At 45.5% G+C, this 19,072-nt stretch overlaps 2 protein-coding genes across 2 annotated transcripts; one reads left to right on the top strand and one right to left on the bottom strand.

Moving 5' to 3' along the window:
• Positions 1-2,654: 2,654 nt before the first annotated feature.
• LOC118289177 (trafficking regulator of GLUT4 1) lies at positions 2,655-13,860 on the bottom strand. Its single transcript, XM_035615976.2, has 5 exons — positions 13,638-13,860; positions 8,956-9,214; positions 8,016-8,305; positions 7,385-7,517; positions 2,655-7,002 (listed from the first exon to the last, which is right to left on the bottom strand). Exons 2-5 carry the CDS (start codon positions 9,167-9,169, stop codon positions 6,986-6,988), a joined length of 654 nt encoding a protein of 217 aa, XP_035471869.1. The 5' UTR covers positions 9,170-9,214; positions 13,638-13,860; the 3' UTR covers positions 2,655-6,985.
• A 1,893-nt stretch (positions 13,861-15,753) lies between these two features.
• LOC118289138 (zinc finger protein 853-like) lies at positions 15,754-19,056 on the top strand. Its single transcript, XM_035615879.2, has 2 exons — positions 15,754-16,058; positions 16,831-19,056. Exons 1-2 carry the CDS (start codon positions 15,866-15,868, stop codon positions 17,874-17,876), a joined length of 1,239 nt encoding a protein of 412 aa, XP_035471772.2. The 5' UTR covers positions 15,754-15,865; the 3' UTR covers positions 17,877-19,056.
• The last annotated feature ends 16 nt before the right edge of the window (positions 19,057-19,072 follow it).

The raw sequence follows: 19,072 nt of genomic DNA, 5'->3' as shown, positions 1-19,072 counted from the left end.
CTTAAAATAAACACTATAAAAATAACTAATGAACCCAAATTTAACTGATTTGTCATAAATATGCTTAAAGCAGAAGAAACTTTGGAAGGAAAAATTCCTCCAACATTTAATATATTTCCTGTTGATTTAAAGTTTTTCCTCTGTGCTGCTTTGAGTAAGAGAGAGATAATGTTCCAACCACAGACTGTAAATAAAGATGGCCGACATGGCGGCTCCTCGTAGGTGAAGCCAAATCCTGCTGATCGCCCCCTGGAGTCTGGCTGCGGTATAGGTCATAAGCCCCGCCCCCTCCATGTTAGCAGATGGGACATGGACCAAAGTAAAAAGTAAGTTAGCGTAGACGTTAAATTAATGTCTCCACAGATGTTTCTGTCATGTGAGGTCGTCACACTGATGTTTATTCACATGTTCACGTTTCTGATCACTTTGCTTTTCCAGTATTTTAAGCTTCAGTGGAGACGCGTCGTCCATCTTTATACTCGTCTATGATCTGAAGCCCATTCTTCCATGTCAGGTAAGCAAAACCAGAAAACTTACATAAAATAAAACATTTAAACCACAAATAATATTTAAAATAATATATACAAGAGAAAAGAATAACTCTGTGGATCTCTGAGCGACGCAGCGGGCCTGTTGCTGAGGCCCGGTCATCATCACAGGGGACATCGGCACGGACGGGCAGATGCCGATCGGAACAAAGAGGCGGTTCCTCTCTAATTCAATCCATCGATCAGATAATTCAGTCGGGGGAAGCTAATGAAATCCCTCAAGGTTGACTGTGATTCTCTCCAACTGCCTCCTCTCATACGTCTTCCTCTTCGTCTTCTCTTATCGTCCCGTCGGCCTCTTCGCTGTTTGAGTGAAAACCTTATTATATATTTATAAAAGTCCAATATTATAATCAGATTAAAAAGAAGAACATTCTTGTCTCTGGGAGAATTAGTGAAGATCAAAATCGAAGTGAATCTAATCGATTTATTCTCCGTCCCGTGACGTTGATCTGTGGGTGGTTACGATTTAAAAATATCGGTGAGTCGATTATTCAGCACTTTTCATAAACTTTGGACGATTCTCTGAGATCGTTCTGTTCCAGGTTCTGAAAACAATAAATGACAAACTCTATCTGAGTCTTTTTAAGGGTTTGTTGGGGATATGGATCAATCTACTTTTCTTACAATCCTCCTCCTCTTCCTCCTCTTCCTCCTCCTCTACCTCCTCTTCCCTAGTCTTCCTTTTCCTCTTTCTCTTCCTCCTTCTTCTCCCCCTCTTCCTCTTCCTCCTTCTCCTTCTCCTCCTCCTCCTCCTCCTCCTCCTCCTCCTCTTCCTCTTCCTCTTCCTCCTCCTCCTCCTCTTCCTCTTCTTCCTCCTCCTCCCTCTCTTCCTCCTGCTTCTCCTCCTTCTCTTCCTCCCCCTCTTCCTCCTTCTCATCCTCCTCTACCTCCTTTTCCCTACTCTTCCTTTTCCTCTTTCTCTTCCTCCTCCTCCTCCTCCTCCTCTTCCTCTTCCTCTTCCTCCTCCTCCTCCCTCTCTTCCTCTTCCCCCTCCTGCTCTTCCTCCCTCTCTTCCTCCTCCTCCTACTCCTTCTTCTCCTCCTCTTCCTCTTCCTCTTCCCCTTCCTCTTCCTCCTCCTCGTCTCTCAGCTGCATTATGACACACCCCCTCCCTCCCGTCTGTCTTTGCTCGGTGTCTGGTTTGATTTTGTACCTTTTCTTTCTTCCATTTCTTTTTTTCCATCCTCTGCTTCCTGCAGGAGGCCACGCCCACAGAGGCCTCCATTCATCTTAATCACGTCTCAACTTTCCACACCCACACACCACATCCCTGCTCCTTCCTCTTCCAGCTCCCTGTGCGTCCTCTCTGCGGCTACTTCTCTCCTTCCCATCATCTCCTAACCGGTCCTCTGTCTCCTGTAGCCTCAGCGAGTCTCTAAATAATTCATAAGAATCTAAAATTCAAATGAAGCAGGAGAGAGAGAGAGACGGATCTTTTATTAACAGTGAAATATCAGACCTCTCTCTCTCCCTCAGCACCATCCCAGCATCAGCTGCTGCCTCGCTCTCCCTTGCCAACGGTTGCCATGACAACCTGCTCTCTTGTCCTAGAAACGGGGCGTTAAAAGGACGTGGAGCCCACTCCCTCGTTAAGTCTCCCATTCCTTCATGTCACATAAATAACTTAACAAAATAAAAGCAGTGCACAGACACTGAGCACATTTAAAGGCGTTAAAGAAAATAAAAGTCTTCCCTTTTTTTATGTTGCATTCATAAACGTCCACTCCCGTTTGTTTACCTGTGCAATATTTTCATTATGATGAACTTTTGATCATTTGATGTCATGGCCTGCTGGGGCCGTGTGTACGCTTGTTTTCTATAGCTACATGGCTAATGTTAGCTTTAACAGCTGGCATAAACGTATTCGCGTTTGGTCCATGTCCTGTACACATGGAGGGGGCGGGGCTTATGACCTAAACTGCAGCCAGACACCAGGGGGCGATCGTGATGAGTTGACTTCAATTTTGGGAGCCGACGTGTCGCCCACCTTTCAGTCAAGTCGGTGGCTGCAGCACTTTCTCTGTGAACCTTGTGGTTTGTCAGGATGAGTCACGAGCTCGTGGACTTGACGGCGTATTGAAATCAAAGACTCAACATCAGCAGTGAAGATCAACAGTGTCTTTATGTGTTGTGTACATCCATTGTCATTCTGTATGCTTCGTAAAGTATAGTCATTTTACGGCATGCACAGGCACAAAAAGAGTCCAGTGTCTGGTGACAGCAGTCGACAACAAGAGGAGGACATAATGACGTGTACTCATGCTTACAGCGTCCCCCCCCACTTCACCATTTAAAAAGAGCAAGCAGGAAGCAGGTTAATATGGAAGCGTCACAAACAGCAGATCACCATGTTAATACAAAAGAGACCCAGAGAATGAGAATAGAAATATAAAAATACAAAGGTAATAAGGTCTCAAAGGAGCTTTTACAAAAGAAATGAAAACGGTAAACAAGAGTAAAAAGTGACAAGACACCAACACAAAGTGTTAAATGTGAACGTCAGGGCTCCACAACTCACAGCTAGCCCAAAGCTAACTAGCACCTCGTTGTCCTGTCGTTGTGCTAAGCTAGCCCAAAGCTAACTAGCACCTCTCTCGCACATAATTCCTCACTTGGTTTTACATTGATTTAGCTGAAAAGGCGACAGGGCGTTTTACAAAAAAGATTTGGGGAAATTTGACCTTGATCTTTTGAGACTAATTTGTTTCACATACTGTGGATTTTTCATAATCAAAGACTGAATTTTACATTTTTGTCCCTAATATAATTACATATAAAAACAAACGGCCCCACTTGTACAAATATCCACCTTTTCTCGCCGATGGACGATGATTTCACTGAAAACTTACTGAGAACTTTGCGTTCATACCAAACACGGAGCAATATCTGGCGGGTTGTGTTTCTCACGTGAGTAAACACAACCCGCCAGATATTGGCCCATTCTCATTGGGACGTGGACGTCACTAGCTTCGGGAATCGAGCTCAAATATGTGAATCGAGTTAAAATATGAATCAAGTTAAAATGTGAATCGAGTTCAAATGTTTCAACTCGAGCAAGTGAAGCGAAAGACGCAAATTTCACGTCTTTGCGTTGCGTCATTCAAATTTTGCGAAATTTGAATTTCTTTTATTTTGTAAGATGTGTTGTGAGTCTGATATCTGCTGCTGTTGTTCATCAATCTATCTAATCTCATCATGCAAAAAACATTCTTCGGTTTGGTGTGAACGCACCATTAGTCTAAGACAACCATTTTTAATATATGTATGTTTGTACACACACACTCAAACTATATTTGTTTCTCTAGTTACAGATACTGTGCCAGTTGAATTGGAGGTGGAAGACTGTATCCATTGTAACATCCTGCACATAAACATCATGATTACAATGTAAGTCGTGAAACTTTCCAACGATAACACAACAGATCCAAATCAAACGGTAGCGCAAGTGATTTAACAGTCGGTTGAAATCATCCAAGTGAAACAATGTGAGGTGCAGTTGATGACACAACTCTGAGAGGTAGCGCAAGCAAGTTCCACACAACACGTGTGGCAGTACACCGTCATAGCAGAAAATCTGACAAGCTAGCATTCGTACCGACACTGAGCTGGGGCAATATTATTTTTATTCTTTGCATAATGTGATTAGTAAACAGGCATGCTACATACAGTACAGTTGTGGGCGGAGCGAAGGTGGGAGCAGGACGGAGGCGTCCTTCTGTTGCGTTCGGATCATATTGACTTGATCGTGTCGACGTTCCAGTCGTCGTTACAATTGGAAACATTTTAAATATGGAAATGTAAAATATGAAAATGGCTGAAAACCAGCTGAATGCGGACGCCTCGCGTCATCTATATACCCCCGTCCCACCGCTGCACAGAGACGCCGTCTGATTGGTGCAAATTTCAAACGTGTCACTGCGCCGCACTTTCTCCCCACAGGAGCGACGATTTCTAAAAAACAACAACCCTCAGTTCGTGTGCAAGTTGGTTGTGGGTCAGTTACACTGTCCGTGTCGATACAGAGAGAACAGGGACAATATCTTAATACTGCTTATTTACAAAGTGCTATTCCGTTAGCTCTCCCGCTAACTGAGGCCGCATCTTACGTAAAGCATTCGGTAATAAATATTGTAAACATGCACAGGATGTGGGAGGTGAAGGCCTGGTCTCCTGATGTAGTTCCACAGCACCGGCGTTAGCTCGTGAGCGTTAGCGCCACGGCGTTAGCGCCACGGCGTTAGCTCGTGAGCGTTAGCGCAGGCGAACACGGCGCCTTCCTTCGTGTGCAGGTGCAGACAGAGTTAAGTCTTTGGAAACTTTACGTTGAACTGATAGAAGGATTCAAATAAAAGTCAAGTTTATGAACGTCCACTGACACAAACGGTAGTATTGCTCTATTTTCCTGTTAGCACAAAAATGGTATGTTCATTTTTGTTTATAGTGACAGTATGTCATGACGATTAGTATATACTGTATACAGTGAGTATATACTGCATACAGTGAGTATATACTGCATACAGTGAGTATGTACTGCATACAGTGAGTATGTACTGCATACAGTGAGTATGTACTGTATTGTACTGTACCTTAAATGCTTCAGAAGTCTTTCTAAGCAAATTAAGAGAGTACAGTAATAACACCATTTGGGTATTTTGTACAAAATCCCAACAATTGTTGGGCAATATGAAATACATTTTTGGTATTTATTAGGGGGTAAAAATTGGGCAATTTTAGTCAAATTTTAAGATCGATTGCGGAGTTGAGCAGTGACAAGCGTCCTCCCGCCGGACTCAAACACGAGCAACGTGATCAGAAACTCCTCAATTTAATATCTGCATATGTTTTTTCTGTTTTCAGCAGCTTTTAGCAAACATAATTTCCCACAGATTCAAGACTTGTGAGGTTAATGATTAGCAGCACAAGTGAAGCGGGAAATTCCAGGTTCTGTTCAAGACGTTAAAAAAACCCCTCATATTATTCACTATCCAACCTTTGGACTTCTCAACATCCTTATGTCAACACTTTACATGTTTTAAATAAGGATGTTATCTTTATGAAAAATTATCTAAAATATTGTTTAGATTATAGTTTAGGTTTCTTTTATAGCGTGGTAAACAGAGCAGCCTACAGGGGGCGCTGTTCAGTCATGACAAGGGACGTGTGTGATTAACGTTACAACCCCTCTACTTGGCACCAGTTGGTTCAACTAAAACGCCGTTAGCCGGAGCTGCAGCCAGAAACTAGAAAGGTGGAAAGTGTGAAATGTCACGTGTGATAAAACCAGAGCGGTTTGGCATCATTCTGATGAAGAGGTTGTCATCAAGCAGCGCGACGCTCAGCGGAGGCACGTGGCAGTTAGCCTGCTGGTGCTAGCACTGCTAACCGTAGCCACACGCGACTGTCTTAGAGGAACCAACTAGTGGTAATAGTCGGAATTTTAATTTCACTTTAATCAACGGGGACATAAGTCGTCGGAGCGTCCCGGCAGCAGGACAAACGTGAACGCTGTGGAAACATTTAGACAGCAGAGTTTCAGCGAGGTGAGCGCCACCTCATGGAAGCTTTTGATTTTTTTTTTTTGCGGTTTCAGTTCCCATTATTATTTAAGTGTAGTGGAAGGTGTCAGGATATGAAAAGTAAACTCCACGAACATGCTGCGATGGATGAAAGAAGCTGGTGGAACAGAGCTGACGTCAAGACTTCGGTTTCTCTAATGTGACCACCAGGAGGCAGCACTGTGTTCATCTGTGTGCATAACAAACCCAACAGGAACGAGTGGACACTTTCTCAGACCACGTCGCTGCGTTTGTCTCTTTGTCTCCTGACACTTCGTCACCGCAGCGTCGTCCCAGTTTCACTTCAGCTGAGTCTCAATTTGTTTTGGCATCAAAAAGTGGGAACAACCACCTCCTCCAGTTGGCTGCGATGCCAAACCAGACTCATTAAGAGGTAATCCCGTTTCCATGGAGACAAATGTCCATTTCAATGACAACGGACACACCTTTTTCATCATTGGGAGAAAGTGGAGCGAGACAAAGATGTCCGAGGACGAGAGAAGCTGCTACCGCAGAGTGAGATGAGGCGTGAGCATGGTGACGGTTCATTTCTGCCAAATCCATATCCAGGTTGTGCGTCGGTGTCGGGAGCAGTCTGGTTCTGGTTCTGGTTCTGGTTCTGGTTCTGGTTCTGGTTCTGGTGGGTCGGTCGTGTTGGAGGTAGAGTGTCAGGTGGACCATGCTCGTCGTGCAGCAAAAAACTAAAACAACAGTGAAGAACAGGAACAGATTTCTGTCGGTTCCTGTTTTCAAGCGCCTGCACAGTTTTCATATCTGATGCAGGCGCTTGAAGAACGATGCATCAGGAAGGTGAGGGAGCGCCGTCGTGTCGGTTGAGATGATGTCGTCAAGTCCGTCTCGCCACTGCAGCTCATTTCATCAGGATTTTAATATGACTGGCGAGAGAGAGAGAGAGAAACAATAGTTTAGTTTAGTAGATACTTTACTTATCCCGAGGGAAATTCAGCCAATTGATAATCAATAACACTGATATTAAAAGTGGAAAACCCTCCATGAAACAGAAAACTAAAACAAAGGTAGAAAAAGGAAAATGTATCTTATTTGAACGAGATAAATGACAGTAGACACTTTGTTCTGGTTCTCGAAATTAAAATTTTAACTCTGTTGAGGAGATGATGTTCAAAATGTGTTTCATTGAGTGCAAACATTACAACACGGAACATGTCAGACTGTCAAAAAGAGTGATTTTGAGCGTTTAATTACTTCATTTATGAGTGAATCCGGTCTGAAGGAGTTAAAGAGCCCGATGTTACTTACGACCCCAGTTGAGGGCGATAGCTGCAGCGATGATGCCGATCCCGCCCAAGATGGACACGACGGACAGAATCATGGCGTTGCGACCCAGACGTCGAGCCCCGTCGATGTTGCCCTGCTGCAGACTGTTCCGGGACTGAGCAGAAACACAATTACCTTGTTACATAGTTTCAGTTGAAAGGTTTTTCTTTGTAATCTTTGATTACTGCCCGTTAGCCTGACACAATGTTAGCATCTGCGCTTTTTGCGAAGGAGGACGTTAACGTTGATATTATCGTCCGTGTTGTCGTTGCCTAGCAGCAGTGTTCTCATGACATTTCACTGTTCTGTGAAATTATCATGTGGAAGATGTTTAGTCTGTTAAATGTAATGGTGCGTTCACACCATGAAGCAACAGCTAGCTAATCTTAGCATAATGACTGGACATCTGGTTTGTTTAATCCGTCAAGTGTAACAATTCTCCATTTCATGAGTTTAAATGTGCTCGACTACTCCAGTTAGCTTGTTAGCTAACAGGCTGGTTAAGCTAACATGCTTGTGTCTCCACATCAAGCATCGTTCAGCTCTGGAACTCTAACTTGTGGTTTTATGCTGTTATGGGTGTTGGTTAGTGAACAACAGTCCAGAGTCGTACCATCACGGAGAAGGTGAGGGCCACGATGGTGATGGGCCACAGCGGGCAGAAGCAGGACAGGATGGAGAGGAACAGGTAGTCCCTCGGCTTGGATCCGTCCACAGCGGCCTCTGTGAGGGCACTGGGCTGGCGGGTGAGCGAGGGCCTGGGGGAGCCCGCCGCTAACGAGCCGGACCGGCTGCCCAAACCTGGACGGCCATTGGCGTGTCCGCCTGGCTTAGCGTACAGCTTGGGCGACACAGAGGCCGCTGTGGGCAAGGAGTCGACCATCACTGGACTGATACCGTTACCTGGAAGAGAAGAAGTCAGGACCCGGGAATTTACTCTGATACAAAAAACTGATTCTGTCATTTTTATTTGGAGGTATTATGGTATAAACATCACAGAGGCCCAGGTTTGACACAAGGTCTCAGGATTCGGACTCGTTACCTGAGTGCAAACCAATATACAACCAATCAAATTAGCTCTCAGTGTTGTGGCTGCTAACAGCTACTTCCTCATCAAGGAGATTACTGTTGGAGTTTTGGTAAAAGGGGGTCACATGGTTCCATCTTGCTCAAGAGCACCGGCAAGATGGAGGCCACTTCTGGTTTAATTGGTTTGTTCGCACATGTTCTGGCTTCTTGTGGCCCAGATCTGGCAAACAGGAGCGGAATCGACCAGGTTCATTCCACGCTGCATGTGGGACCAAGACAAGTGTTGGGTCTGGGCCAGAACTGGGCCGGACCCTAAGTTCTGATCATGTGATGACAGTTGGTCATGGTTTATTTTTTTACTTAAAAATGAAAACAACAACCGTGTGTTGTTCATGATTAATAACTAGTTACTCGTTAAGTTGCATGTGACAAAAAAACTGATTAAAACATGGAGGCGTTGACAGCGGTGACTTGAAGAGCTGGAAGGTTCGGATGAGAGAGAAGACAAGAAGAGTTTTGGTTACTGGTCTCCGTGTCCTCGCTGATCACCGTCAGGTGAGCCATGGCTGGTCCCTCCTCAGGTGCGTCTGTTGTCGAGGAGGCGGCTCCGTGTTCGGCTCCGGCCGGCTGAGCTGTGACGACGGTGTCGTCTGGCTGCGTGCTGATTGGCTGCTCGGGCTGCTGCGTCTCCTCCATGCTGCTGGACGTCGTCTGGGCGGCCCTGGGACTGGTGGTCATCGGAAGAAGCTGCGTGTTGAAGAAAAGCTGACGGCGCGGCTCGCTCTGAGAAGGATTAAAGACACGCCAGTAAATTTTTGTTTCTCAAATTTTCAGTTTGAAAAACGTTGTAATTTTCTACATCATCTGGTGGTGAAGTTGCAAACAGCAACCAACTGAGCGACCGACAGGGGAAACTTTGTGATGTCGCACCGCTGAAAATTCAACGTGAACGCGATGTATTCTGAACCGTTTAGTTCAACAACCGTGTTCAACACGACGTCGAAACATGGAGACTCACACGGAGGTCGGATCCACCTCATGGAACTATATTAAGTTCTTCTAAATATTACACACTGTAGCTTTAAGTTTCACGACCTCTAATTCATTCATTGGCCAATAAACGAGTATGTGCTCAAAATGTGAACCGCCTCCATTATTACCTTTGATGTGTATAAAGCTCGTTGTTTCTTTTTCTACTTATTAAGAAATGATGGATCCCAAAACATGGCAGGAACATAAATGACCTTGTCTTTACAGTTTCATGTCAAACCCTTATATTCGTTAATGCATCAAATGAATGAATTATTATTAGCTACTGGACAGTTTTCTTGCCGCACTGCTGCTGCTCCCCTGCAGCTCTTTCGTCAAAATATTTCACTCCATCGTTCTGCAGTTTTTTGGGGACAAATAAATGTTCAGGTGATCTGCTGTTCGACAAAGTGTCGTCCCTCCTCCAGGTGGAGCGAGCGCCTCACATCCCTCATGTCTGCGAGCGGCAGGCCGGAGGACGAACAGCCTCTGTCGGCAGCACCGAACATCGCAATGAGCAGCGTAGATCGATGACTAGTACCTCGCTTCGTCTCCGGGGACCGAACACTGCAGCACCGCTGTTCCCTGTAAGAGCTGACAAACGCAGAGTCTTTTCTTACAGAGGTGCATTCTGTGTTACTGTACGTGTCCCGGGCTGCAGTGTAATTTAAAACACGTTTGCGAGATCCTGTTCTTCAGAAGAACTGAGCTCTGCAAAAACCCTCCCACCAGAGCAACGACTTCGTTCTGACTTCATCACAGAGATCGTCGACTTTACAACAAATCCACACAAACGAATCAGCGTCGCGTCAAAACCTTGAACGTTAATCGTTGTATAAAGATGTTTGTCACGGTCAAATAAGATATTTTCACATTAATATAACACAAAAATGTGTCACACTTTTGCAAGAAAATGTTCTTGTTATAAGATGAATGTTATGTTGTTATAACAAGATGTTTTTCACGTAATCATAAGATATTTTCGAAATATTACCACAGAAACTTTTCACATTATAATTAACATCCTGATATAAGAAAAATGGTGTATTGCTATAACAAGATGTTTTTCACGTTAAAATTAAATATTTTTGCGTAACTATGACAACATTTTTAACTAATTATAACAACAAACTTTTCTTGTTATAAGATGAATGTTATGTTGTTATAACACAATGTTTTCGCACAATAATAAGATTTTTTCACATTAATACAACACAAAAATGTATCACATTATAGCAAGAAACTTTTCTTGTTATAAGATAAATGTCATTTTCTTTTTCATGTTAAAATACAATATTTTTGCGTAACTATGACAAAGACATTTATCTATTTGTAACAAGAAACTTTTCTTTTTCTTAGATAAATGGAATATTGTTATAAAAGAGGTTTTTCACACCATAATAAGATATTTCTACATTAATATACCACAACAATAACAAGAAAATTTTTTGTTACAAGATGAATGCTATCTTTTTCATTTCAAAATTAAATATTTTGCAAACTAAGAAAAAAGTAATTATTTTATCATAATAACAAACCTGTCGTTCATCTCTTTTAACTATAACAAGATATTTTTGCATTACTACAAAAAAAATGTTTTCATCACATAACAAGAAACTTTACTTCGTCCAAGAGTAATATGTTTTTCAGGTTATAGTAAAATATTCTCGCATGATTACGGCACATAAACTTTTCTTCTTCTCAGAAAAATAGAATATTGTAGTTTTTCCGCATTTATTTTGTTAAAACATCTTTTATACATTTTTTCAAAGACACGTGGGCGGATGTTCCCTCTCGTTCACGACGTCATTCCATGGTGACGAACGGAGGAAGGTCCCTGACGAACGACTGAGGGATTATTAAAAGGGGCGGGGTCTAAATGGCCGACCCCCACTGCAATTAACCTCTGTGTTGCTTTTGTTCTCACAAGGAGTGAAGATTCTGGAAATTATTACATTTTTTAATTTAAAAAGTGTGTTGTTAAAGCCTTTTTTTTGTTAAAGTCAGAAGAAAAAATCTTAGTAGAAAACTTTGCTTTAATATCAGAAAGGTTCCTTTTAATCTCAGAAGAGTTACGGTTTGATTGACAGCAACTAGAGGGGCGTGTCTGTCTGTTTGATTTGCAGCAGGTGTAGGTGGGAGGGGCGTGTCTGTCTGTGTTTGATTGACAGCAGCCGGAGGTTGGAGGGGCGTGTCTGTCTGTGTTTGATTGACAGCAGCCGGAGGTTGGAGGGGCGTGTCTGTCTGTGTTTGACTGACAGCAGCCGGAGGTGGGAGGGGCGTGTCTGTCTGTGTTTGATTGACAGCAGTCGGAGGTTGGAGGGGCGTGTCTGTCTGTGTTTGACTGACAGCAGCCGGAGGTTGGAGGGGCGTGTCTGTCTGTGTTTGACTGACAGCAGTCGGAGGTTGGAGGGGCGTGTCTGTCTGTGTTTGACTGACAGCAGTCGGAGGTTGGAGGGGCGTGTCTGTCTGTGTTTGACTGACAGCAGCCGGAGGTTGGAGGGGCGTGTCTGTCTGTGTTTGATTGACAGCAGTCGGAGGTTGGAGGGGCGTGTCTGTCTGTGTTTGACTGACAGCAGTCGGAGGTTGGAGGGGCGTGTCTGTCTGTGTTTGACTGACAGCAGCCGGAGGTTGGAGGGGCGTGTCTGTCTGTGTTTGACTGACAGCAGCCGGAGGTTGGAGGGGCGTGTCTGTCTGTGTTTGATTGACAGCAGCCGGAGGTTGGAGGGGCGTGTCTGTCTGTGTTTGATTGACAGCAGTCGGAGGTTGGAGGGGCGTGTCTGTCTGTGTTTGATTGACAGCAGTGTCTTTCACTGTTTGAGATGTTTGTAAACGATGACGCAGGCGCCCACGTTCTCTTCTTGATTGATTCTCATCAATCACAATTCTCTGTAACTAGGCAACCAACTGCAGAGGTGAACCATCTGCTTCCTGCTTACACCGACACAAGTATTTGAACGGTCATGTGACACGTGTTGACGGAGATTATTTCTGATTTGCAGATCAATTTAGTTTTAAAATGAAAAGGTTTGGAGGTAAAACAAAAAAAGCTTCAGTCTCACAGTAAAACACGAGACTGAGCTACGGAAGCCCTGAAGGCAAGTGAGAAATATTCATTATTTATTCATTTATTTAAATTAAATGTAAAAAATTGACCTAAATGAACACAAAAAGTAGCCTTGTGTGCACCGCAGCCTCTTATTGGCTGAAATTAAAATTACATAAACAAAACCGAAAAAAAGTCACTTCCGTAGCTTCACCGTCTCAGTGGGAGTTTACATTTGATCTAATATAAAAGTCCACTGATGTTTCAGAACCAGTAATTTCTACAAACAAAACAAGACGTCCTTCTTTCCTCTGTTTACGTCATTTTCAATGGAAACATTTGGGTTTTGAAAGACGTGAAAGACGTAAAACCTCAGAAACTATGACAAACATGTATCACTTGTCTGGGACATTTTATAGAACTGAATTATTAATAATCATCAGTCGACCAGAAGCTGGTTTCAGAGTTCGTCAACAGAAATCAGACAAAAGTGTGATAATTTAGTAATTTAAGATTATTTCAGTTTGGTAGAAAATATCAGTTATCTGCAGATTGAAGCTTCTCGAATCTGAAGAGATTCTTTTATCTTCATACATTGAGTATTTGTGTCTTAAGGACTGTTGGTTATTGATATATTGATGATTACTTTAACATGTATATTTCCCTTGGAAAGGGGGGGGGGGGGGGACACGAAGGAGAACACGACGGTCGGTCGAGTCTGCAGCTCCGAGAGGAAGAAGAAGACGTGAGGCTGCAGAGATGTAACGACACGGAGGCAACATGACTCCAACCATATTTTATACATAATTAACACACACACACTGATGCATGAGTGTGTCTGACATCATTTCTCACTCCTGAACACACACACACACACACACACACACACACTAAATGCACCAAATGCATCAGCATCACAGGCAGACAAAGGAGAGGGGAGAATCCAGATGGAGATGTGATGCTGAGTTGAGGGAAGCCGACACACCCACAGACTGTAACTGTACTGTAACTGTACTGTAACTGTACTGTAACTGTACTGTAACTGTACTGTACCTGGAGCAGAAGCACGTGTGTCACACACCAACATGTCTGAAATTAAACACGCACACACACACACACAGCAGCCCTCACCTGGTCCTAGTCCTCAGGAAGCTGCGGGCTGATGGGCATCGTGTCCCCGCAGGAGATTCAGGTTTTCAGGAGGCGACGCGACGATCGAGCAGAACGAACTGAGGCGACGACGCGAGTCTGGACCGAAGCTTCGCAGCCTCCTGCCTCCTCCTCCCGGATCCTCTGAGTCCTGACGGTGCAGAGTCGCTGCAGCAGCTCGGTTCCACTGCAAGAGGTGCAACGCGAGGGGAGGGGTGTGTGTGTGTGTGTGTGTGTGTGTGTGTGTACGTGTAACCATGTGTGTGTGTGTGTGTGTGTAACAGTGCGTGTGTGTGTATGTGTAACCATGTGTGTGTGTGTGTGTTTGTAACAGTGCGTGTGTGTGCGTGTGCGTGTGTGTGTGTGTGTGTGTAACAATGCACGTGTGTGTGTACGTGTAACCATGTGTGTGCGTGTGTGTGTGTGTGAGTAACAGTGCGTGTGTGTAAGTGTAACCATGTGTGTGTGTGTGTGTGTGCGTGTGTGTGTGTAACAGTGTGTGTGTGTGTGTGTGTGTGTGTGTGTGTGTGTGTGAGTGTGTGCGTGTGTGTGTGTGTGTAACAGTGTGTGTGTGTGTGTGTGTGTGAGTGTGTGCGTGTGCGTGTGTAACTGTGTGTGTGTGTGTGTGTGTGTGTGTGTGTGTGTGTGTGTGTGTGCGTGTGCGTGTGTGTGTAACAGTGTGCGTGTGTGTGTGTGTGTGTGTGCGTGTGTGTGTTCCTGAGGACACGGTAGTTGCAGTACAGTCATTGCTGTTCCTCCCATCTTCCACCAGTGAAGCTGGCTTAAAGTAGTGACTCTCGAAATATTTCAAAATAAAAGCCTGGTGAGGTTCTGCAGGTTTCTTTTTAATTAACACACACACACGCGCGCGCGCGCACACACACTTACACACACATTCCTAAACATAGGTTCCTCTTTCTTCTCCCCCTTATTTGCAAATGTACATTTTGTTTTTCTAACAATGTCTTACGCGGACGCTCTTATTTTGGGTGACGATCGTGTCCACTTCCGGTGCCGTGTTGGTGAACAGTCGTCAACTTGCTGGGCCTCTCCTCTGTCCCGTCCTGCGGTTTGCGCTGACGGAGGCACGAGCCCGACGACGTGCACCTTCTTCACTGGGAATACTGACAATAGACTTTTATCATCATCATCATCATCACCATCATCATCATCATCATCATCATCACCATCATCATCATCATCATTATCATTATCATCATCATCATCATCATTATTATTATTATTCTGACTCATGTTAGTGACACAGTGTCAGTAACAGTTAAATACAGTTTTACATCTCTGCACACATTAACACACATCATAGCTCTTCTTCTAGTTTTATTTTGAAACATCTCAAGTGTCATCCGAATGTATGGAAGAGTCACGAGTGTTCACTGCCCTCCTGTGGCCATAGGTACGGACTGCCCCAGATCCGACTCATAAGGTAATCAGGGAACTGGCCCCAGAGCCCCCAGGACCCTCAGGGGCCCCGAGGACCCTCAGGGCCCCTGAAGATAAAGAGATATATTCGATCAAATATCAAAATACAATTGATTGATTTTGTTGTTTTAAGATGCATGTGTGTGTGTGTGTGTGTGTGTGTGTGTATGTTGATTTACAGTAATTGACGGAAAGTAGAAAGTCATTATTCACCTGCTACGACGCAGTTTGAGGGCCACATTGAGGGGAAAAATTAAACTGTGACTTCGAGAACAAAGTCGTGATTTTACTAGAAAAACGTATTTATTTAATATTATGTTATGGTAATAAACAGCCACCCAGGAAACAGACGTGAGCCCTGACAAGAGCTTCCTCTGGTGTCGTGTCAGGAACGTTAACGACACGTTGTCACGTTTAACGTTTATTCAACTCTTTTGCTCGTTGATCTCGACTGAAGCTTCACAAAGTTTCTCCACGTTCCTCATTTTAACTCGGAGACCAAATTTACTACTCTAGTCTCATAATATTTCGACTTTATTCTCGTAAATTTTCGACTTCTTTCTTGCAATATTATGACTTTTTTTCTTGTAATATTTTGACATTATTCTCAAAGTCTCAAACCTTCAAAATAAAACCAATCAAAATATATTGAAAATATCAAGGCTTAATGATGCTTTTATTCTGAAGGACGCAGAGCCTCGACACCACCACGCGCCGCAGCTTCCTGTTTGGTTTGTTGTTGTCGGGCTCTCGTTTCCGGTGATGCCAACATGACCAAGCTGCAGCTGCTGAACGCCTTCCTGACGGAGCGGCTGGCCGCGGTGGTGCGGGACATCCTGGACGTGGTGGGGGACACGGTCACCGAGTACCGGGAGGAGACGGCCAGGACCAGGCGGGAGAACGAGAGCCTGCGGCGGCAGCTGCGGGACGTCCTGCTGCTGGAGACCGAGACCGAGTGGCTGCGTGAGTCAAGGGCCGAGACATCCGGCGGGAGCAGCTGCTCCAGACTCCGCTGGGAAATGTGCCAAGTTCAAACTCAACGAGCGCTTTGACGCGGAAATCCGAACTTAAAGTCAGATTTCAAAGTGTCTCCGGTTCGTTCCGGACTCGTTCTTTCATTCGGCCCCGCGAAACGAACCCACGTTAAAGACACACGTGACTTTTGACGTCATTTTTCCTGTAACTTCCGCTTTACCGACGAGCTCACAGCGACCTGTGACCTGCTGCTGCTGCTGCTTGTGGAAACACGTGTTCTCAGGCTCACGACGTTTTTAACTGTAGATGACGTCAGTGTGCTGATTCAGAGACATGAACTCGTTCTACAAGATTATGATTATATGTCAGTCAAATCACCATCAGAGTTAAAATGTCAGAATATCGCCTGGAGTCTGGCGCGACGTTTATTCTGCCTAGAAAAGCATCAGATGTCAACAGAAACACTTTTTGAGACATTTCTGACGTTTTGTAGTTGACACAGGAAAAAAATCCTTTATTAGCATCATTAGCATTGTGTTGTAGCATCTTCACCAACATTAAACAAATCGTTGTGTTTTCATCAATGACACAAGTTTAAAGACTTTTTGTCCTGAAAGTAACGGAACCTTTTAGGTTTGACGAGACGAGACTTTCCTCTCTCGTTTCTTCTCACTCTTGTTGTGTTTCGCCGAACGTTTGACTGAGTGGTGTTTTTCATAATCCTGGTCTTGACTTTTCCTCTGACGGTCTGTTGTTCCAGGCTCCTCCAGGTCCGGTCTGGATTTCGCAGCAGCTCCCGAGCAACAGTCCAGTGACCCGGAGTTGGAGCCGGACTCCACCCTGAACCAGCACCGACTGCCGCCGCCAGCGAGCGCGGCCCAGCTGACAGACGAGCAGGTGGCGTCTGTGCTGTCACTGTCGGTCCAGGATGGGTCTCCCCCCAGAGAGATGTTCCTCCCCAGGGATGAGAAGCCCGCCGAGGTCTGGGAGACGGTACCGAAGCCCGCCCATCAGCAGGAGGTGATTAAAAAGGCTTCGCCTCTTCCTTGTCCCTCCTCCCCGGATCCTCCCTCCGCCTGGGGCGCCGAAAACTACGCTGAGGTTCCGCCGCTCCGAGAGGAGCGTCACGTTCCTGCTGCGATCAAACCTGAGCCTGAGGAACACAAAGTGACCAAACCCGAAGGTCACACAGACTCTCTAACGTCGACGCCAAGCGCTCACATCACGCGGGACGTGTCGACTGTCCGAACCCCAGACGCAGAGCAGACAGTTGCGGTGCGCGCCGATCGACACGAAGCTCAGCGCAGCGTCACGTCGTCTCAGGAGCAGCCGACGGTTACAGCCGACGATGTCACAGTGGCCGGTTTTACCGCCGAGCTCGTCCACCGCTGCCCGCGCTGCGGCGAGGCGTTCGCCCGGGCCGGCAGCCTCCACCTCCACCTGGAGCAGAAACGAAAGGCCTACGCCTGCGACTGGTGCTGCAAGTCATTTGCTCAGTCGGCGGACCTGCGGCGCCACCTGCGCACGCACACGGGTGAGAGGCCACACCGCTGCACCTTCTGCTCCAAGAGCTTCAGCCAGCGGGGGAACCTGAGGCGACACCTGCGGATCCACACAGGCGAGCGGCCGTACAGCTGCCCGTACTGCTGCCGGACCTTCAGCGACGGCGACACCATGAAGAAGCACAAGCGCACGCATTCGGGAGAGAAACCGTACCGCTGCGTCCAGTGCGCCAGAACCTTCAGCACTGCCGGCAGCCTGCAGATACACTTAAAGAAGGACATGTGCTACGTGGCCAACGCCTGATTGGCCGCGTCAGGGGAGCGAGCGAGAGAGAGAGAGAGAGAGAGGCCGCGGCGAAGAGAAACATCTGCAGGCGGGGTTTCCTCCTGAGAGCATCGAGCAGCAGGGGGCAGAAAACACGCCGTGACAATGACGTGATCACAGTTAGACAAAACATGAGAAGAGAAGAGGGAAAAAAACACAGTCGTCATCTCGGGGCTCGTTCAATATATTATATACATTATATATTTCTCTGCGTTGCGGCCGACTTTTCCTCGTCTGGATGGAGTTCTGCTTCTCTACACAGTTGCACTGACTGACATCCACGCCTTTGTCTTAATTTATTTATATTTATTTCTTTTCTTCTTCTTCTTCTTTTTAACGTCAAATCGAACGTGGACCCTGGTGAACAGTTTGACACATTTGACGACAGGTCTGCTCCTGGAGGAGGCTGCTCAGATCCAGGACCAGGACCAGGAACACAAGTGAGATTGAAGCTGCGAGCAGCGATCGAGCCGTGTGTCGCGGATATCACTTTGTGTGTCCACGTACATCACGCGTAGAGCCTAACATGTAAAATCGGATGATGTCTTGTCACATAAGTTTGACTTCCTGTTGCCAGCAGGTGGTGCTGTGACCGTCGCTCAATATTGACATGTAGATGTAGATGTGTGCAGGGGCGCGACCGTTGTCACGCCTGATAGAGTCTGGGTCCGATCGTAAAACATGCACCTTCGATTAGGAGCCACTTCCTGTTTCACGACGAAGGATCGAAATTTGCCAAATCTGTGGGAGGAGTTCGTTGAAGTATGAAACTTGATGTAGATGTTCAGGAGTGTGTGTGTGTGTGTGTGTGTGTGTGTGTGTGTGTGTGTGTGTGTGTGTGTGTGTGTGTGTGTGTGTGTGTGTGTGTGTGTGTGTGTGTGTGTGTGTGTGTGTGTGTGTGTGTGTTAGTGAGATTGTCGTGTGTTAAAAGACTGATGAAGACGTTTGCTGCTACTGATTAAGAGATGATGAATAGTATAATTTATTTTCACCTTTCGTATATGTGATCAATATTAAACGACTTGTCGCTCCTGGATGTGAAGGAACATGAGAAACATGCGACTTGTACAGTTTTTAAAGTGGAAGCAGCTGAAAGTTCATTTCTCTTCTGGATGTAAAATGTCTTTTCTTTTATTGACTAAACTGACGTTGCTGTGAAGCTGCTGCTGTAGTTC

The sequence above is a fragment of the Scophthalmus maximus genome, chromosome 17 (assembly GCF_022379125.1).
Source record: "Scophthalmus maximus strain ysfricsl-2021 chromosome 17, ASM2237912v1, whole genome shotgun sequence".
In the NCBI taxonomy this organism is placed as follows: Eukaryota; Metazoa; Chordata; class Actinopteri; order Pleuronectiformes; family Scophthalmidae; genus Scophthalmus; species Scophthalmus maximus.
The sequence above is the reverse complement of the archived record's forward strand: the minus strand, read 5'-3'. Positions and strand labels throughout refer to the sequence as shown.